General features: G+C 43.4%; 1 protein-coding gene across 1 annotated transcript in view; it reads left to right on the top strand.

The window, feature by feature from the left end:
- Positions 1-23264, top strand: part of LOC137436886 (plexin-A1) — a 427871-nt gene that overhangs the window by 18165 nt on the left and 386442 nt on the right. The window contains 1 exon segment of the mRNA XM_068131094.2: positions 17677-17865. Within this exon segment, the coding sequence (XP_067987195.2) occupies positions 17677-17865 (189 nt within the window).

The following is a 23264-nucleotide window of genomic DNA, read 5'->3' as shown; positions in this document are numbered from 1 at the left end:
TATAATTTCATGTTTATAGTCTTGTTCCGCTTGTAATCTGCCTTTTTTCTCTGTTTTCCTGACAGTATGAGGCTGTTTGCCAGGGGGCTATGGTGTAATACTAATTTCACGGTCCATCTCCATAAATCTTGTTTTCTGCAGCTTTTTTGATGCACTATTTGCTGTTTTGAATTACATTCTATGTGCCTTGTGAGGTTAAAAATAACGGAAATAGAATAAACGAATTATGGATATTACTTTGGATTGGCAACACAGATGGGAGAACAGAGGGTAATTGTCTCGTCTGGGTAAGACTTTAAGCCTGACTATAAACCGTCATCCTGGTGTTTCACAGGCAAGACTGTATGATATTGCATTTGCTGTCGCTCAGAGGAGATGTCAAGCCACTTCTGTCCCATCTACTCTGGATGTTCAGTGGAGACATAACGCCACTTCTGTCCCATCTAATCTGGATGTTCAGTGGAGACATAAAGCCACTTCTGTCCCATCTACTCTGGATGTTCAGTGGAGACATAAAGCCACTTCTGTCCCATTTACTCTGGATGTTCAGTGGAGACATAAAGCCACTTCTGTCCCATCTACTCTGGATGTTCAGTGGGGACATAAAGCCACTTCTGTCCCATCTGCTCTGGATGTTCAGTGGAGACATAAAGCCACTTCTGTCCCATCTACTCTGGATGTTCATTGGGGACATGAAGCCACTTCTGTCGCATCTACTCTGGATGGTCAGTGGAGACATGAAGCCACTTCTGTCCCATCTGCTCTGGATGGTCAGTGGAGACATAAAGCCACTTCTGTCCCATCTACTCTGGATGGTCAGTGGAGACATAAAGCCACTTCTGTCTCATCTACTCTGGATGTCCAGAGAGGACATAAAGCCACTTCTGTCCCATCTAGTCCGGATGTTCAGAGGGGACGTAAAGCATTCAGAGGAGGTGTGAAGTATTTGTTAGAGATTTTCTAAGACCCTCCCCATTGTACCTTTTTGTGTACAAAACGTATGCCTGCGGTAGAGCAAGGTCATACATGATAGAAGGTTAGCACGTTGACAGTGAAGATGTGGGGAACAACTGTGCACAAACGAGCAGTTGGATGAATAAACATGGAAGGATAAACAGAGAGGGAAAGAAAGGTAGTAGCCTTCAAGTGAGGTGGCTACGAGGAGGGTTCATGTGGGTAGAATAAGAATACGAGATGAGATAGAAATTTGCGATACGAAAGTAAATTGTATTCCGTTCCACACACTTGGAGAAAAGGGAAATAAAGAAGTGGTGGTGAGAAGTTATGGGAGAGAGGGTGGTGAGAAATAGCGACAACAAGGTCAGAATAGTGGTGCTAGAAAAAGAGTCCAAAAAGTCTGTAACTAGAGTTTTTTCCGGAATTTTTTCCGGTAAGCTTCCGGGACCAATTCATAGGCTTTGAGAATGTGTTTCTTCAATACCTCGTAATCTGCACATTGGTCAATCGGTAAAGCCGAATAAATCTCTTGAGCTTTACCCACCAGAACACTTTGCACTAGTATGGACCAGTACTCCTCAGGCCAGTTTAACTGTCGAGCCACTTTCTCAAAGTGTGGAAAAAACTTGGCTACCTCCTTTTCATTGAAGGGTGGAACCAGCCTCACATGTCTGCCAACATCCCAGGTGTTCTGACTAGGTGTCGAACCAGTCGGCAGGGATGGTACCTCTCCCCGTTCTCTCATTAACCCCAGCTCCTCTACACCCCGTGCAGTGTAGACAAACGAGGACATGGGCAGCGTCTGCGAACGGCAAATTTGATTGGTCGTGATATTTCGTCCCAAGTACTGATAAACAGAAGGGTTTTGAAAGTGCTAAAAAGGTGGTTTGTATTCTCCAGTGTTGAAGTATATAATTCAATGTAATTAAGATTAGGATTTTAAGGGTTGTAGAAAAGCACCACCCTTGTTGCAGTGTCTATTACACTGCCTTATTTAACACATCACATTAGTTCTTCATGCCTGGTGTTTGTGTCCTTTATGACGTCCTTAAAAACAGTAAGTTTCCTGTTTGGAATGATTTCCCATTTTGTTTGACTTCCAGACAGACAGGCAGACAGAGTAAAATATCATCTCACTCCTGTCTGCGCATGTACGATTGGGACAAATTCAGAGCAAAAATACTGCTAAACCACAGGGTTGTTTTCCGATTCGCGTTCCGATTCTTGTTAAAAAGTCAACATTCAATTGGAATTAAGTTGTTCCTCAATCATAAGCTGATGTTTGTGGACAGACAGACAGACAGACAGACAGACAGACAGACAGACAGACAAAGGAAACCAATTTCTTAACCCTGCTTTTCGATTTGCATGTTCGGGGGTAATGCGTGAGCAACAATCTTCTTTGTTGTATGCTAATGATGTTAAGGGCTTTGACTTCCTCAGTATACAGGTGTGTGAGGTGTAATGTGGGGGCACCATTCCAGAGTGGTGGGCGGTACTGTATTGAGTTAGTAACATCTGCCTTGCATGCTGGGAGAAATTCAGATTTTGTGAACTGAATGGATACTGTGGACAAAGCACAATTGATGCTACCCAATGTGCTGCTGGTTTTTGGCTTTGATATATGGTCAGTGCGCAGTGGGGGTTTGGGGGGGGGGGGGGGGAATTACTCAGACGGAATCAAAATTGTCTTCCATACTGAGGAGGTAAGGTCCCAGTTTTTTGAACGACTCGACATCTTACATTGAGTGATCAAATAAGTAGACAGATTGATTCATTCGATGATCCTTCCAGACAGACAAGGATTAAATGTGAACCTTTCCCTGGGATTCAATGGTACTACATGTACCAGATCAGCATTTGATCGTTCCCATTTCTGGTGAGAATGACACAGCTGTTGCCAATGTGTTGTTGCGGTCGGGGTGTTGTAAAACGTAATATTCCATTTTAAAATAATGGACTTTCTTGAGAGGTCTCTGAAGCATGTGAGGAGCAAAACTGAGCGCAAGTCACAAACATGAGATGAAACGATAATATTAAGAGATTGGCATTGTTTCTAAGTGTGGAGAAACTTGACAAGCCAGGAGTGACGGAGGCCTTGATGCCACAGACATAAAAGCTTTTCGAGCTCTCTAAAATACCAAAGGCCACGGTATATTCAGCCCAAACCCTGAGTTTTAGATTACGATTCAGGGTCTCCTTCCATTGTTGAGAGAAGCAGCAACATATCTAAAGTGGAATTACTCAGATGGAATCAAAATTGATGATCAGAGATCTGGCCATTTGAAAAGAGGAAATGCTTTAGTTTGCTCATTGATGGATACTCTTATATTGCTCACAAAAGGAAGGAAACTTACTCGTCCTGAGTTGAGCGATGTTAGTTTTTTTTTCTGCACCTTTGTTGGGTATAGACACGATACTTATGAAATTCCAATGAGATGAGAGGTAGACTAATTTGAAGGACAAGCTGAATCGAGGAGACGTAAGAAGCGAGAGCAGCGGAGAGAAGTTGTGAATATAATCCGTCATGCTTTGACCTGCCTTGACTCCTCTGCCTTTGCATTTGACCAACAGAGGTTTCTCTACCTTCTCATGTGAACCTCACAGTGTCTGTGAGATAGTGGGATTGGGAAGGTAAGGTAAGGACAAGAGAGGAAGGTTCTTCACGCGCAAGCTTTGCCATTCTGCCTTTCTGCAAGCAGAATCTATAATGAACCTTCCGTGGCAAGTGGCTGAATATGGAGGGGCACCATATAACGGACACAAACCTAACAAGTCCCCAGCCGTTTATGAGAAAGGAGGCAGGTTAGAGAGCTCAAACTTTATATTTGCTTATTGTTTTTTCACTTGACCGAGGGGCTCGCAGGATAGTCTAGAGATGTGCACACTTCGAGTTGAGATGTCTAGTCTGGGTTTTAATCTCCACCCAGCTATAAACGGTCATCCTGGTGTTTCGCAGGCAGGGTGATTCATAAATGTGTGTGCCATCCCTCTGGTGGATGTTAAACTGGGCCTTCCATCTGCCGGCATGATTTGGTGGACGTTAAATATCCCACACTCCACCGGCAGCCATGCGATGCATGCGAAAGAAGAGGAAGTAGAAGAAGAAGAAGAAGTTGGCTTGCATTAGGATGAACTCACTGCTCGCAGGCTTTGTGAAATGACCTAAGGTTATCGTTAGACAGGGTTCACTTCCATACTGAGGAGGTAAGTTGCTGGATTCCAGCTGTCTTCCATACTGAGGAGATAAGTTGCTGGATTCCAGTTGTCTTCCATACTGAGGAGGTAAGTTGCTGGATTCTCACTGTCTTCCATACTGAGGAGGTAAGTTGCTGGATTCCAGTTGTCTTCCATACTGAGGAGGTAAGTTGCTGGATTCCACCTGTCTTCCATACTGAGGAGGTAAGTTGCTGGATTCCAGTTGTCTTCCATACCGAGGAGGTAAGTTGCTGGATTCCAGTTGTCTTCCATACTGAGGAGGTAAGTTGCTGGATTCCAGTTGTCTTCCATACCGAGGAGGTAAGTTGCTGGATTCCAGTTGTCTTCCATACTGAGGAGGTAAGTTGCTGGATTCCAGCTGTCTTCCATACTGAGGAGGTAAGTTGCTGGATTCCAGTTGTCTTCCATACTGAGGAGGTAATTTGCTGGATTCCAGTTGTCTTCCATACTGAGGAGGTAAGTTGCTGGATTCCAGTTGTCTTCCATACTGAGGAGGTAATTTGCTGGATTCCAGTTGTCTTCCATACTGAGGAGGTAATTTGCTGGATTCCAGTTGTCTTCCATACTGAGGAGGTAAGTTGCTGGATTCCAGTTGTCTTCCATGCTGAGGAGGTAAGTTGCTGTATTCCACCTGTCTTCCATACTGAGGAGGTAAGTTGCTGGATTCCAGCTGTCTTGGCACACGACTCTGTGTCCCAGGGCTGCGATAGGCTAGCTGAAGATGAGATGGGATAAACCTGTGCATGAAAGAGATTATTTGCGATTCAAGGATAAACAGATAGATTGTGCAGGATTAAGCCTGAGTGTCATGTTGCTTTGCCCAACGTTGCAATGCAGAAAAACAAGCACTAAAAGATTCGGCCATTTTGTTCTGCGAGTCTGGATAAATTATTGTTTCCTGCCCTGACTGAAGGCAGCATGTGAGGGACCGGCCACCTGTCCATGGTACATTCTCAGCTATGGCAATATCCCCAAGCCAGTAATGGGTGCGTCGGAGAGGGGTATAGGGTTAATTGTTATTGCTACTTTTACAGGAACTTGAAACATCCGCTCCCTATGGAAATGGACAGGGTGGCAGGGAGGAGGGAGTTATGTATATGTGCATACAATGCGAATAATGGCGTGTTAATATTCTTCTTCTTCTTTAACGGCTACAATTATTCCCACGTTATTGTGTGGTTGGACGGGGGAAGCTGGCACAAGTCTTTCATTAACCGGCTGGCCAGGCCTCATGTTCGATGAAGGTTAGGGTGGGGATTTGGAATTTGTCCATGGTGAATGACACCGTGGTGATCTTGCCTCCTCTTCGTGAACGATACCGTGCGATCATTGTCATCCACCCAGCAATGCAGGCAGACAGGATGCTGAGTTTAATGCCCTCCGAGGGATGGCACACGCATTGATGAACCACACTGCCTGTGAAACACCGGGATGATGCTTTTTATCTTGATGCAGACCTTGAGTGTCAACCCACCAAACAGCAATGGCTGCATAGTGTTCTGGAGTCAAAGAAAGTGAAATTGTTTAGGATAGCACCACGATCGATAGTAATCTCCAGGATGAGTCACTAGGTGAGGAAAGCGTGTGATCATGACACCCACGGTAATCACCAATATTACCATCACCTCAGTGCCTTGATCAACAGATGAGTAAAGGGAAAACTGGGCACACTCGATTGGTCAGTACCACGACCAATCGACGAGTTAATATTGCTTATAACTACCGCCACACAAGCTCTATTTATTATAGTCGATTATGCCACGCCATGTACATTAGAAGCAGAAACTGTCATACTCTGGTTGAACATGTCATGCCTGCCAGAAAATGAAAGTCTGAGGAAGTCATCCATGCTGGCTAGGGTTGTGGGAAGAAGAAGAAGAGGCAGTAAGGTAAAGGTTATAATAAAGCTGTCAATAAAAAAAGCCATTTTGATATAGTCTGGCATTCTGCCTTACTCTCCAGACTGTCTGCCTATGAAATCCAAGGCCTACTCAACTCTTGGATTAATGACTTCCTCCACTCTCTTCGCCAATGTGTGGCTCTCAAGGAGGCCCTTTCTTCTCCTCTCTCTGTCAAGGCTGGAGTACCCCAAGGCAATGTTCTAGGCTCCATCCTATTCCTAATATTCATCAATGATCTTACTGACTCTCTGGAAAATCCTCTTTATCCCTTTACTGATGACTCCACTCTCTGCTGTGACATCCCTCATCATTCTGACAGACAGGCAGTAGCCTAATTATTCTCCTCAGACCTTGACAAAAATCACAAACTGGTCAAATACTTGGAACATGTCTTTCAATCCTGAGAAATCCCACACACACACACACTCTCTCTCTCTCCCTGAAAGTACCGTTCCACAAACCTACTCTCTCAACAACTGTCTCAAAGAGGTCAGTCACTCAAAACCTTGGGTCTCACTTTCAGTCATGATCACTCTTGGACAAGCCACCTTGCAAAGTTGGCCTCCAAAGCCAGATGCCGACTGGGCATCCTCCGTCGTGCTATGTCCTTCCTTGGCACACCTGGGCTCCGATCCACCTACAAGGCTTTCATCTGCAGATTGATGGAGCACTGCTCTCCCCTCTGAGCTGGCTCCCCTACCTCACATCCTGCTCAGCTTGACACCGTGGAAACCAAGTATTTTAAGATCATTGGAATCTCTTGTGATGAAACGGAGTCTATAGGCCTATCACTTCACCATCGCCAAGAGTTTGGTGGTCTCTCTATTCTCTTCCGCCTCATTTCTGGCCTTGCACCCTCTGCCCTCTCCATGCTCTGTCTCCTCCAAGTATCTGCAGGATGCATGTTGGCCACCAGCAAACTCACTCCTAGTAAAACTGTATAAATCTAGAACCACTGCTCACCTCCACCCATTTATTCTTCTCTTTTCCTGCCCCTGGAACACTCTCCCACACTCTCTTCAATCCCACTCCTCTCTCGTTCAAAACAGCTTTCCACCACCATCTCTTATCTTCCCCCATCCAAAACGTTGATCTTTTCTACCCCCATTAATACACCCCAAATCCACCTTTTTCAAATTCCGTTTTCTTTCCTGGAAATTCTAGTGGTGTCCATTTGGTTATACCATGTACCCCACCCCAGCCCTCTCCCTTCCACAGATCTCACGATGTCCCTGTTCTCTACTGTTGTTGTGCTTTCCTCTCTCCCACTCTTGTCTCCCACTACCTATGTTATATGTTCTATGTGTTAGCCCTTACACAAGTCTCGAATTGGTATACAAAGAAAAAGAGAGCAAATCAGATGATTCGCTGTTACATAAGTATTCAAACCCATTGCCTAATTAACCCTAAATCACTCCAGGAGTAAATTATTTGTTTAAAAGGTTATAACATATGTGTGATAGGTTTCACCTGTATGTAGTCATTGGCTTAACTTAAAAATTAAGGTACCCCACGTATCTAAGGAGTTTTAAGGTGCTTTTCACTCAGTCAACCAACGATGCAAACATGAAGACCAAGGAGCTTTCCAAAGAAGTCAGACATAAAATGGTGGAGAAGTACCATTCAGGGGAAGGTTATAACAACATTTAAAAATCACTCGTTATCTCTGAGTACGATGAAATCCTTCATTAAGTAGTGGAGGACACGCATCACACCACCCAGACTATACCCAGATTAGGTCGCCCACCCAAACAGCAGCCAGCAAGCAGGAAACTGGTTTGGGATGTCACTGTAAATACAACAATGTCTTTGAAAGATCTGCAAGGCTCTATGTCTGAGATGGGGGTCAGTGTTCATCAATGAACAATATCCATTATGGTCAAAATCAGTGTTCATCAATGAACAATATCCTGTTTCATTCACAAAGCTTGCCCCCATGGACAGGTGGCTAGAAAGAAGCCATTACTGAAAAAGATGCACCTATAAGCTCATATGGAGTTTGTGACAAAGCATCTTAATGATACTGCAGGCGTGTGGAGAAAAGTTTTGTGGTCAGACGAGAAAAAAATTGAACTTTCTGGTCTAAATTTAAAATGTTACATGTGGCGCAAGCCACCCAGTCAACACCATCCCTATTGTCAAGCATGGTGGTGGCAGCATCATGTTATGGGGCTGCTTTTCATCAGCAGGGACTGGCAAGCTTGCCAGGATAGAAGGGACAATGGACGATGCAAAGCACAGGAGAATCCTTGATGAAAACCTGCTCGAGTCGGCCATGAATCTGAAATGATGTCGGAGATTCACATTTCAGGAGGCCAATCATCTCAAGCACAAGACTAAAGCCACACTGGAGTGGCTGAATAAAAAGAAAACAAATGTTCTTGAGTGGCCCAAAGTCCTGACTTGAACCCAATTGAACATTCATGGCGAGATTTCAAGATTGCAGTCCATCGACGATCCTCACCAAACTTGGTAGAACTAGAGCAATTTGCATGTGAAAATGGGCAAATATTTCACCATCTCGCTGTGCAAAGCTGGTAGAGACCTACGCACAAAGACTCATATCAGTCATTGCTGAAAAAGGTGCTTTCCCCAAGTACTGACGTATGGGGCTGAATACTTTTGCAACGAGTGAATTTTGATTTGTACTTGTTTTCTGAAGATATTCCTGACATGTAACCTCCTTCAACTATAACAGTGTTTAGTTTGATCTCTCCAGTTATGAATAAAAAGTTCAATTGGAAATATTGTTTCGACATAATTTGTGATTCCATCTACATGTGGAAATATTGGTAGCGGGTGAACACCAATGATGCAGACCACTGTACATCTGTACATCATCTGTACATCGATGTACAAACTGTACATCATTGATGCACAAAGACTCATTTCAGCACCTTTATTTGTTTAAGATCATTGTGGCCAAGCTAACTACTAGCGGCTTACCTAGCAGCGTACCTAGAGGCCTAGCAAGTTGAGACAGTTCAGATATATTACTTGCAGAGAGATGCAAATAAAGTCACTACATCCTCTGACGTGTGACCCTTAGTCCCCCTGGTGAGTTTGGTTGAGATTGGATAAGTAACGACCGAATCGATGAATTGCCTATTTTAGGTTGATAAGTTGTAGTTAAGGAAGAGTTTCATTCCGAAGAATTGCGTGCAGAATAATATCATTTCTTTCAGCAAGAGATGTTAAATTAAGGTTTTTGGGATTATCCGTTTAAAGAAAAGTCAAGCAGAGCCGTCCAGGATTAAACAAAACAAAGCTCTTCCAACTTTGGAAGAAATTCCAAAGGAGTGGATTTAAATCCTCATACCTGTGACAAACAATTCGCTGCACCACTTTATTTTTTTGCCCCTTGCGGTGACGCACCGACTTCGTGGCATGTGCTGATTCTTTGGGTGGCATGTTCACTTCTCAGCTGTCATCAATAGACTTGAATCTGCCATTATGGTGCAACGCTGAGCAATAGAGTGGGAGATCTGAAGAATCCCTTCATCTTCATGACCACATGATTCAATGACCATCTGGCTCATCAACTGAGGGCGATTCATCATTTTTGATCTTGTATTTGTTGGCTTAATTAGCACTCTTGCCAATTGTTTAAAGTTCAGTATTAACCATTGTTTGCTTTTCCGTAACGATCGGAAGGCAGAAACATCGGGTTTGTGTATGACCATACATCCTCGATTTGGAATGTTATTTTTTGCATGAGTGTGCATTTTGGCCCTCGGGCCTTGGTGAGCACTTGTATTGGTTTCACGAGATTTCCATGCCTTTTATGACCATTCGCTTTGGTCCTCGGGGCTGAGGTGCACGTGTTCAGCTTTATCAGAACATTTTGATGTGCTCCCTTTTTTTTTCTTTTTTCTTTTTAAATAAATAAAATGGTGTTTTGTACCTCGTATGACCACGCATTTCGACCTTCTGGCCATGGTATATACGTTTGTATGATGCACCTGTAATGCTTCGACGAGCTTTTTCAGGCTCGGCTTGACTGGGCAAATTTTTCTATATATATATTTTTTGTCTTCAGGCAAATTTTTATTTTTTGCACTCAACAATTTGGGAGTTTTAATTTACGCTCTGCTCACATTTATGCTTGTGAACATGTGTGTGCATACTCTGCTCAAATGCCTACAAAATGTGTGCGTACTCCGTCCGTATCCTCAAAAAAAGTATTCTGTGCAGTGGTCCTTAAAACTAACATGGGCAAATGTCATGACATTGCACTTTTAGACATGAGTAACCACGACGGATTACACTTACTGACATTCGGTAATGTGATTAAAAGTAACGTGAAGCCGGCCACACACTGCAGTGATTTAATCTTTGCGAATCCCAGAGGATTGTTTTTTTTTAAACGAACAAGTTCCCATGATGTCTGAATTCATGAACATTTCTCTGGACAATTTCAAACCCGTCAGCATCATTTCCTGCTTTTTGTAAAATTCTGGTGTCTAAAATCATATTTTATTGAATTTTGAAATACATAGTGAATATATTTTTATATACCTGGTGTTGGCCAATTGGTTAGGGTGGTGGGCTTGGGATTCTAACGTCCTGAGTTCAAATCCCGTTCAGCTGTTGAATTAATACCAGGTGGGGTTCATTAAGCCTGTCATCCTTCGAAGGTCGGAGAAATGAGTACTAGGGTACTGGGTCCTCTCTCAAGGAGGTTAGTGGCAGGATTTGCACTCTGGCCGCCGTAAAAACACCTCAGTGGTGTGTGGGGATGGTGCTGAAGTCATCCAAGGACGTAGTTGCGTGCTGATTCAGTGTACGTGCTGATCCAGCAGCATGTATATATATATATATATATATATATATATATATATATATATATATATATATATATATATATATATATATATATATATATATATATATATATATATATATATATATATATATATATATATATATATATATATATAAGGTTTTTTGTATATATATATGTATATACATATTTTTGTTATGAATATATATAGTCCAAGTCTACAAAAGCATCATACACTCCCCCATCTCCAAGAAAATTGGTGTCAAATGCATGGAAATCCCTTTTGGGTATCGCGAGAAGCATGGACGTGACGTCAACGGCTCCGCTAAATCACTGTATGAGCCAATCCTCCTACGTGCGAATTACGGGACGATTCTCAAGGAAAGCGCGTTATCGTCGATCTCAGCAGGGATACATTTGATTGTGAGGTGAACCCGAAGCGATTTTAACGTCATGATTGCGAGGCGAATTCAATACAACTCTTGGGTGAAATCCCAACAACATTGAAGCTAATTGCCTGCGATTTTTTTTTTTTTTGTATTCTTAGTCGAGGCTCGTATAAAAGCCAAGAATCACTTCGGCGTATGGTCAGCTTTATGCGTCGATAATGGAAATAAGTAAAACAACAGGATTTATAAATGTTTAATGATCAACAAGTGATTCAAAATGACTTTCGGCAATTATTGAAAAAAAAATCAGGCATTATTGAAATTTTATAAAATTGCAAAAAAAAAAAATTTTATTGAAAGGGGAAAAAAAAAAATCAATTTTTTTTTCAAGAAAACACCACATTGATTGCATCTATAAGTTTCTCTTCTTGATTTCATTGGTGGATGGAAGGGAATTATTTAAGCAGAAACAGAGGGACATCACCAGGGTTAATTTTTTAAAATTGTTTTAGAGATGAAGGGTGTTTGGGGTGAGACATGACCAAACACCAATCGGCACATTCACAAACTAATTACAGTAATGCAACAATATAATAACATATTACAGTGATATGTTAACCCCCGCTCTTGCAGGGAAAATGGCCTTTAAAATGCCTGTTGTATTACAGTAATACAACAACTGCAATACTTTCTTAGACATCAAGTGCATCCGTATGATGTCCACCATTGTCACGGCACGATAATTTTTCTCCACTTGCGTTGCGAAAACGGACACAAATATCATGTTTTATGGTACCAAAATACCATGTGTTATGGTGCCAAAATAGTGTGTTATGGTGCCAAATGCTTCCTCAATGCGTTGTTTCAGTTCATCAGCAGATGCCATGCGATGTTCTCCAACCTTATCTTTGACGTACGACCACAGAGCATTGTCACAATTGGTCAGGTGAAGACTGCAAGGTTGCCACAGAAGTGTTGGCAAACACCTGCCAATTCAACGGTTGGGAAAAATTTGATTGAGGTAATTTCGTACCACACATGCATGATGCACAGGTGCCCCCTCCTGCTGGAATTAAATCCCATGGGCTAGTCCACGTCGTTAAAATTCAGGTGGAGGTAATTCTCCAGCATATGCAGATATGACTGCTGGTTGACCGATGCATCAAAAAAGTAAGGACCAATGAGGTGGTGGGCAGATAATGCCACCCAAAACATAACGTGTGCTGGATGGTCTTGCACTTCTTCAACATAATGTGGATGATCATCACTTCAAAAGCAAACATCGGGCCAATACCCCTGGCGCTCACCTGGTAGATAAACAGTATACTGCACCGACTAAGGGTATTTTAAACCAATATCAATGGTTGCTGGAAGATAGGGCAGCATGTAGAATCATGCCAACATAATCATAAGACTTTAAACGAACAAACAAAAAATACCTATTTTGGGGGGCAGGCCCCCTCCTCCCCACCCCCGTATACCTCCTCAGACCCTGATTATTTTTTTAAATGCCAGGAACAAAGTTTGGTACAACATGGGTGATTACAGTTTTGGTAAAGTTTCATCAGAATTGTATGTGTAGTTCCTGAGAACAAAGCAAATACCTATTTTGGGGGGCAACCCCCGTAGACTCCCAAAGGGGCAGATTTTTTTTTAATGCTGTAACCAAACTTTGGTACATCACGGGTGATTACAGTTGTGGTCAAGTTTCATCGAAATAGTGTGTGTACTTTCAGAGGAAAAAGCAAATTTCTATTTTGGGGGGTCAAACCTGGATCCACTTTGACCCCCAGTAGTCTCCCTTAGACCTAGATGTTTTTTTTACAAACTTTAGTCACAACAACAAAAATCATTTGTACCAAATTTGGTCACAATCCCACCAGCGGTTTCGGAGAAGAAGTTTCAACGGTTTCTTGACAGACTCTGTTAACATCACATGCATCTGCTCTGTTAACTGTTAACATCACATGTATCTACCCTGTTAACATCACACTTATCTGCACTGTTAATAATCACACTTATCTGCTCTGTTAACTGTTAACATCATGTTTATCTGCTCTTTTAAATTACATTTATCTGCTCTGTTAACATCATGGTTATCTGTTAATTCTGTTAACATCACTCTTATCTGTTCTACCACCTCCCTCTACAGTTTTCGATCCATATTATCTGGCCCTGGAGCCTCATCTTGTTTTACTTTTCCTAGCTTACCCAGGTTCAGCAACAGCTAAATACGCAGGCAGGATATTTCATCAATGTGCGTGCCATCTCTCGGATGGGCGTTAAACTGCCATTAGTTTGTGGACGCTACAGATCCCATGGTGTCCTTTGCAAAGAGTAGGCGAGATATTGCCGGCATCATGGCTAAAATTCCATCGCTAGCCTTAGGCAAACGTCAGGCCTGACCAGCCGGTTCGTGAAAGACTTGGGCCAAGTTTCCTCCGGACAATCTCACTAGAACGTGGGTATAATTGTTGCCATTGAAGAAAAATAAGATTACTCAGAAGAAGATGATTACTTCAATAAAATATGCACAATTAGAATGTGAATACATCTATAAAGTATGGACAATATGCAAATTTCGAAATGACGTAATCCGTCCCAGAATGCTCGGTGTGCAAGCGCTGAAACCACAGGAAACGGCAGAATCAGGGCATCATAAAGTATAATGTTTGTGGGAGATAAGGATAGTTCCCTAAAATGGGCCTCAAAGCTTCTAAAATAAGTCGAAAATACTTGGAAAAGTACCTGAGAGAGAAGACTGCCTCTGCGCAACGAAAGACTTGGATAACTTTCTGCTCGTACTGTGAAAGACTTGGATAACTTTCTGCTCGTACTGCGAAAGACTTGGATAACTTTCTGCTCGTACTGTGAAAGACTTGGATAACTTTCTGCTCGTACTGCGAAAGACTTGGATAACTTTCTGCTCGTACTGCGAAAGACTTGGATAACTTTCTGCTCGTACTGTGAAAGACTTGGATAACTTTCTGCTCGTACTGCGAAAGACTTGGATAACTTTCTGCTCGTACTGTGAAAGACTTGGGTAACTTTCTGCTCGTACTGCGAAAGACTTGGATAACTTTCTGCTCGTACTGCGAAAGACGGATAACTTTCTGCTCGTACTGCGAAAGACTTGGATAACTTTTTGCTCGTACTGCGAAAGACTTGGATAACTTTCTGCTCGTACTGCAAAATTCTCGACCACATGATGGCGCGATGCCCGAGTGGACAGGCGTGTACTATACAAACCACGACAGATCACAAACATGAATGGACTGGTTAGCTGCATTAAATGCTTCTGAACACCGATTGAAAGGACATATCTGGGGCTCGTGAATTTACAGGACAAGTTTAAAATTATTACACGGTAGAAATCTGACATTCGCAGGGGATACGTTCCCGAAGACTGTCGCGAATACGCGAATATCGGGGCAATGTTTCAATGGGGAAAAGGGGGATAGGTTCACGGAGGTTTGTGATTCATAAGGGAAATTTTTTAAAAGTTTAATAACACGAACTACAGTTTCATTGAAAATGTGGAGGTTTTGCGATAGGCTCAGTGGGCCAGGCGTTTTTCTTGAAAAGGAAATACCAACAATGATTGGGTGAGTAGCTGGAGTGACTTGCAAAAAGCGTGAGTAGCTGGAGCACAGGGGCCGAAAAAGTAGAAGCATGTCACATTCTACAAACCGCGAATGTCACATCCTTGGATATCGGTGTTTTCATGTATCTGTTATATTAATCATGTTGGGAGAGGGCATGGGGGCGATTGTTAGCTATGGGAGCTGTGAGATGTTCTGGGTCGACAAAATAAATGATACTAGATTTTTTTTATCTAATGCTAAAAGTGTATGTGTGTGTGTGTGTTTGTTGTTGTTGGTTGTCATTTACATATGAGGGTTTCAGTAGGTGTCACAGCCCTCCCAAGTCTCAAAGTAACCACCGCCGTGTGTGTGTTTGTGTGTTTACAAGTACATGTGTGTGTGTGTGTGTGTGTATATATATATATATATATATATATATATATATATATATATATATATATATATATATATATATATATATATATATAATGTTCAGGTAAGGAAGTAAAGTGATCCTCATTTGAGATTGGTGCTTCACTTCTTACCATCCTCATAGTGCTTCGCTGAACGCGCTCGAGTATCTTTCTATCCCGCTGGATACGGCTTTCATACCGGTAGGCTGTATTCGGGATGCAACCTTACAAGTCTAATATGTATTTGTATAAGTATATAATTCAGTTGAAGTAAAATAAAGATTTTAAAGGTTGTATAACTTCTTTTTTTTTTAAAGTGTACCACCGTTTATGCAGCATATTTTACATCACCTTGTTTAACTCGTTACATTAGTTATTCGTGCCTGTTTTATGTGTCCCTTTTGACATCCCGAAAACAGTACATTCCCTGGTTGGAATGATTTTCACTTCTGTTTTACTGCCAGACAGGTAGAGAAAATTGTGATTTTTAAATGAAGGTTGTCTGTTAGGAAATCATGATTGTGAAATTATTTAATTCATCATGATACTGTGGTGGCACAGTATCATTGACAGAGTAAAAGTACGTAGTTGGGTATCATGGGATCAAAGTATCGCCATTTTCAGATGAAGATGCACATAATGGTGGAGAAATGAGGCATGTGGTCTGTCAAATGGGAAAACATTCAATGATTTATTGACCTACAAGTGAGTAAACCAAAAAATGTCTTGATAATTCATGAGATAAATATTTCATGCACTTGCCCATCTATTTGTTCATCCACAAGCATCATTTAATGTTATGCCATAACATAAAAGACTCATTTTTCTGTGTACTTGACACATAGGGCACAGTATTGTAACACAACCAGACTCAGTGGCATAATGGTTAGAGTATCTGCTGAGTCTGGGAGGTCGGCGGTGTGATTCCGATGCTGGTCATGTCATACCAAAGACCAACAAGAGCGATGTGACTGCGTTGCCAATATGCCTCCGAGTAGTCCGTGCCCATGACAATGGGTAGATGCCCTCGTTGACTGTCCTAAAAATAAACATGTCTGATTTAAATCCCTTCAGCTGTTCACAAGTATCACATTTTTACCAGACATGACAGATTTCGCATCGATCGGTGAAGCGATTTTGGAGAACGTTTTTTTTTTTTAATATCGGCTTTCAAGCTAATATGGCTGCCAAAATCAGGTGATATATGACATCAAAAATGTACACTCTGCATATGTATGGGATTGAGATCAGGTTTGTGAAGTTTCGTGTTGATCGGATAAGGTTCGTTTTTCTATCCAAGATGGCTGCCAAACCACATGACCTATGATGTCATAATTTTCAAACTATATGCAGCAATGGTGTAAGATGACGTTTGTAAAGTTTCGCATCGATAGCGTAAGCAGTTTCTGAGGTATAATTTTATATTTTCCTTCAATCCAATATGGCTGCCACACCATGTGACTGATGACGTTTTTGTGATCAACTTTCAATTGCCATGCCTAGTCAATGACATATGTAAAGCTTCGAGTCGATCGCTTCGGTGGTTTGGGAGATGGCTTTTTTAAAGGTTTTAGGATAGATCCAATATGGCTGCCAAAACATGTGACTTATGATGTCTTAAATTTAATATTTCAATACAAATGGGTCATAGCTCATGCGCATGCAATTTCAAATTTATAGGATGAGGTATTTAATTAAAACATTTTTGGCTGGTATACCACTTCACCTATGATGTCATCATTATCATGTTTTTGTTCCCCATTGGGAGTACTCGACAATGTGCCAAGTTTCAAAAAATTTCATTCACCGGTTTCCGAGATTATTATTTTATTATTTGCGTTTAATCCAAGATGTCTGCCATACCACGTAACTTATGACATCACAATTGTCATCAAAACATTCGACATGGATGTCGCTCCTACCCTGAAAGTCTTGTCTCAGTCAGACAAAAAAATGTGGTTGCAGCAAAAAACAAGGTTTAGCCAGTACGGACAGACAACTCGAAACGATAATGCCTCCGGCCACCTTTGTGGGCGGAGTCATAAAATGGTATGTGCTGCTTCCTTGCTTGATGCCCAGCGTTTGGAGGAGAGGGCACAGTTACCCCCTATCGGTTGGCTTTCACGGAGAGGGAAATTTCTCCTTAACTGCACCTTTGAGTATATATCGGAAAGTGACATCATAAAGATGCCATCACCAGAACAAAGAGTTACGCAGAAAGTTGCATCACTTCCCCCAAGCTCAGCGGCTATGCATGTCTGAAATATACATGTATTTTGTGTGTGTGATTTACGTTGGAGCTCCATGAGCCTTAGACCCTGAGAAAATTTTTGGTACTCATGACTTCCTCACATAAACGATTTCGCTCTTGCAAAACTTCCAAACTCACCACTGTCCCCTCCTCCCTCCCCTCTATGTCCATCTCCATAGCAATCTGTGAACATATCTGACGACTTTTGTGGCCTGAACCTGAACCAGCCACTGGCAGGAGAACAGACCGTCTGGGGTGTACCACTGCTGGCTGAGGCCCAGGATGGCATGACAGCTGTCCGTGCCTATGTATACAATGAACAATACGCGATTGTTTTTGTTGGAACAACTGGCGGAAACCTTAAGAAGGTAAGAATAAAATTTGGACAAATCAAATGTGCTGCCATTAATTACTTCTTACCAGAAGTGTCAAACATTCTAACATTGCGTTTTTTCTGTTCGCATTGAGAAGTAAATTTTTGCACCAACTGGGTGTTCAAATAACAAGTATTGTTGATTGTGCTTTCAATTCTGAACACCGAACCCTCTGCCTGGAGGCAATTTTGTCCACCACCTGATTGGATTATGATTTGATGTTGTGAAAGAAGCACTCAATGGGAACCCAGAGCAGGGCGATTCTGCTTCCATGAGAATCACTCTTTTCTGGAACGAGCCATGCCGCCAATGTAAACATGAGGACAAAATGCCAGATTAAAAGTCAGAGTTTCTACACTGTTATCAAGGCACTGTTTGATTGGGTAATGGTGCCAAGGAGTGTGAGCACTCAGTAGAGCACATACCTCACCCAGGCTGAACGGTTTGTTTTGTATCCCACCGATAGGTCGGTTCTGCATCCTGACTTTAACCAAATTCTAATAGGTTTTATCTTTTAGCTTACCAAACCCATCCACCAAGTTTTGTCCGAATCCATCCGTAACTTTTTGAGATATTGTGCTATACCGTTTATCGTTTTTAGCTCTACCTCTTCATGGTGAAACAAGCACCAACAAAATGCTCGGATCCGGATCTTCACCAAAATCTAATCAATTCCTCGTCACACATCCAATCTGTCCACCAAGTTTCATCCAAATCCATCCATAACCTTTTGAGATATCCTGCTTCCAGACAGACAAACAGGGGTAACAAGTGGCGGCAACAATCTTCTTTGGAAGAGATAACAAGAAGAGTCTAGTAATGCTGGGAATACGACCTGTTCCAATACAAGTCAATTAACATCTTAACTTGAACGTGTATGGTATTGTCGCTCCTTTGTCAAAGCTGGATTGATATTCTGGAAAGCCCTACTGAGGCAAAACATCCCAAAACATCCCTACAGGACTCCTGCAGTTTAAAGAGAAGGCCCAACATCACTATTTAGGGCAACTTGGATTGGGTACAAAATGGTACCTTAAAGGTGGCACGACCGACATTCCATAAGTGAATTCTCACTTTCCTGGAAATATTGCCAACAGTTGCACATCTTGGAGCAAATACACGTGAACCCATGAGATGTCACAATTTAGGTAAATTCGAGCTCGATTAGAACCTGAATGAGAGACCTCCATGGAAGGCCACGTGGTGTCGGCTGACGGACAGGAAGACTCTCGTTAGTTGGTACTTTGCTTTCCTTTGGAGAAATCTGGTCATGAATTTGCTTTGGATTAAAACTGCATTCCTGGCAATTGCAATCATAAAGCAGTGAATCCTTAAAATCTGGTTATAAAGCCGGCTGTCCCGTCTGTATTCAAGTTGTGCATATTTAAATATCCCACAGTATCTCAAAAATAAGAAACCATTCAGAGGCCAGTGCACCAAACAAATTCCCTGCCTGGAGATTAACATGTGATATGAGTGAATTATTAGAGATGTCAAAGATTTATAAAGATAAAGTGAGATGACATTCATGTTAAGAATGAGCTTGCTATGTATAGAAAATGAGTAAAACTCTTTGGAGTTGTTTGGTATCCACAGGAGGAGAACCTTTTTCATATCCCCCTGCCAGAAAAAAGTGCTTTCCGCTTTTGACCTCTATCAGGGGGCAGGGGCCCAAACTGAAGGTAGACCTATCTTTCTAAAGTTGATTTGGTCATGGATATCCAGACCCTGTTTGGATGCCAATTTCATTCGCAATGTTATTTAATGTCATGAGATAATTACAGATAAGTTCATCCATATGGACAACGTTATGGGCTCCCATGATCTCCCAGGATGCTGTTAATCCCGCACATTTTGGTTACCTTCCCCAAGTCTTTCAATCCACCTGTGCACATTTCTTCCATCCAGGCATGGTTTCCCCATCCTGTACACTTATTTGTCTCAAAATTTCAATTCCACTCATACCTGGGTTGAGATGGGAGGATTGTGTGAAGAGGGATATCAGTAAGGTGGAGGTGGTGGGAGAGTGGAGAGAGTTGGCCGAGGACAGAAGGAAGTGAAGCAGTATCTTGGTCAAGGAAGGGCAGAACCATCAGATCTCATACCTTATAAAGGAAAGAGCAATATACGATATATATATATATATATATATATATATATATATATATATATATATATATATATATATATATAAAAAAATATATATATATACATATATACATACATATATATATATATATATATATATATATATATATATATATATATATATATATATATATACAGACGCACACACTCACGCACACTACAGTCGGTGGTGTAAGGGTTTTTTTTTTTTTTTTTGTATACTGAATCGAGGCTCGTGAAAGAGCTAACATTTACAAAGCAATTGCTCTGAGTCTGGGAGGTCCATGGATCAAAGACTTTAAAACTATGGAATTCATAAAATACTTGCACCGCACAGCCTTGAGAAGGACTTGGTGTGAGCCAACTCTTCTGTTTTTGAAGGTTTTTTTTCTTCTTTGATCCAATATGGCTGCCAGACCACATGACCAATGACATCATAAATTTACATTCTCCAACATAATTTTTGCGGAGATTACACTCAATAAATTTCAAACTGATCGGACTGTTGTGGAAAACCATTCAGGTCCGCACAACTTTTGGTCCAACGGTTTGGTTTAATTGCATTTAGATCATCACATCATTCCTGTAAGTAGAAATACACAATAAGCATACGATGCGACATCTCATAAAGCCATTCATATCAGTCAATGCAAGCAAGCTAGATATTCTATAAAGGCGTACCATTAACGAGGCTACCGATGTAACATGTCACAAGGGAGAAGTCTCGGAGCACTGACACAGCAATGGGTCTTATAGTCACGCCCCTAGTGGGGACAACAATGACAGCGAGCAGCGAGCATCCCCACCCGGGTTCAGTACGGATACGATTTCACTACATTCACCCCCCCCCGTCAGAATTATACGGCCGCGTGGCTAAAAGCGAGTGAGCGTCAGCATGGGCGCGGAGTATTAGTCGGCCCAACCGTAGCGGGCCGGGCGGCGAATTTCTCTGCCAGCACGCGTTCGAAATTCCCCGGGTACGGCGTCTCGTAACCCTGTATCCCCGGTGTCAGAGGCGTCAACAGGGTCGGGTGATGAAGGGGGTAACGCCAAGTCGTCGGACCCGGGCAGTCTCGACGGGGGGAGGGTCGGTGGACTGTCGGCGATGGGAGCGTCGGGAGAGGTCATAGTCTCATAGACGGGTTCGACTGGTCCGTCCGATTCCCTACTAAGGTCGTCGACCCCGCAAGGGGCAAGATGACGAACGGAGACAGTAGTCTCACGACCATCAGACGTCATCACACGAGCATGCTCAGGATTAGCCTGGAGAATCTGCACTTTGTCCACAAGGGGGTCGTACTTGCTCGCGCGAACTGCCCGTTTAAGGTAGGCCGGCCCGGGCCCAGCGAGCCAACTGGGCAAAGACCGTATACACCCCGAGCTCCTGGGGTGGTGGAAAAGACGCTCGTGGGGAGTTTGGTTAGTTGCCGTACTCAGGAGTGCCCGGATTGAGTTCAACGCCGCAGGTAACGACCAAGCCCATTTATCGAGGCCCCGGCCGTGGGTCCGGAGATGGAGCATGACGGCCCTCCAGATAATCCCGTTGAAGCGTTCGATCTGCCCATTAGCCTGGGGTCTATACGGCGTGGTGTAACTAGACGCAACGTTGTTTTGGAGCAGATAGCCGCGCACCTCCTGAGACAAGAAGACTGCACCCCGGTCGGTATGGACATAGGCCGGGTAACCGAACATTGAGAACAAGTTCTGTAAGCAACGCATCACCGTGGCAGCAGTCATGTCCGCACACATATAAGCAAAGGGGAATCGTGAGTACTCATCAACGATAGTGAGCAGATAGCGAGAGCCGCTCGACACCGGCAAAGGGCCCTTGAAATCCATCGCCAAGCGTTCCCACGGGCGTGTAGCCTTCACCAGAGTCCCCATAGGGGGGTTATAGAAACGCGGTTTGATTTCCGCGCAGATAGCGCAGTCGCGACAGATACGGCGGATATCGTCAATCGAGTAAGGGAGATTCCCACTCCGCACGAAATGAGCGAAACGCGTTACGCCGGGATGGCCCGCAGTAGCATGCAGCACCCGTAGGCCCTCCAACGAGGTGATACCAGCACATGTAGTGGGGCGCGATAAGGCATCGGCGGCCTGGTTATCCTTCCCTGGGCGATATTTGATGGTGTAACAGAAGTCGGCGAGTTCGATACGCCAGCGAGTGATTTTCTCGTTCTTAATGCGCTGGGCGTGTAAGGTGTCGTACATGAACGCAACGCTTTGCTGGTCCGTGATGATTTGGAAGCTCCGCCCGAGTAGGTACGGGCGCCATCGCCGAATAGACTCGACGATCGCATACGCTTCCTTTTCAACGGACGAGTGCCGCCGCTCAGCGGAGGTAAGAGTCCGTGAAAAGAAAGCCACGGGACGTCCCCCTTGGGAGAGGGTCGCCGCGATGGCCTGATCCGAGGCATCACTTTCGAGGACGAACGAGCCGCTCTCGTCAATGGTTGCTACGGCGGCTCGGGCGATGTCGGTCTTAAGTCCTTCAAAGGCCGTCAATGCGGCCGAACTCAGGGGAAAGGTGTCGCAGGCCACAAGGGGGCGAAGTTTCGCGGAGAAATTTTGCACCCATTTGGAGTAATGGGCGAACAGCCCAAGGGCGCGTTTCAAGGAAGCCCGATCGCAGGGAGGGGCCATGTCGAGCAAAGGTCGCAGACGTTCCTTATCCGGAGAGACAGAGCCATGGGTCACGGTGTACCCCAGAAGATCTATTGTGCGTAGGGAGTATCGGCACTTATCCTCGTTCATAGTTAAGTGATACCGTTGCGCGACCTCAAGGAAGCGCTTCAGATTAGCGTCATGGTGCCCTTGGTCATATCCACAAACCGTAAGGTTATCGAGGTAGACGAAAACATCGGTTAAGTGCTCCCGCGCAACGAGGTCATCCATGGCCCTCTGAAAACAAGCGACCCCGTTCGTCACCCCAAAGGGCAATCGTGTAAATTGGTACAACCGCTGCCCCGACTCGAAAGCGGTATAGATACGATCCGCCCTAGAGATAGGGATCTGGTGGTACGCACTACGGAGATCGAGAGTACTATAGACCGAATACTGGGACACCTGTTGCACTAGCGCGTCCATCCCCGGAAGGGGGTAGGCATCCAGCTGTGTAAAGCGGTTAATCGTTTGGGAATAGTCGATTACCATGCGTTTGCGATGGGCCTCACTGCGCACCACTAAGACCTGGGCACGCCACGGTGACCTACTAGGTTCTATGATGCCGTCTTTCAAGAGCTGAGTCGTTTCGTCCGCAATGA

Source organism: Myxine glutinosa, chromosome 11 (genome assembly GCF_964187855.1).
Source record: "Myxine glutinosa chromosome 11, kmMyxGlut1.1, whole genome shotgun sequence".
NCBI classification, from domain to species: Eukaryota; Metazoa; Chordata; class Myxini; order Myxiniformes; family Myxinidae; genus Myxine; species Myxine glutinosa.
The sequence above is the reverse complement of the archived record's forward strand: the minus strand, read 5'-3'. Positions and strand labels throughout refer to the sequence as shown.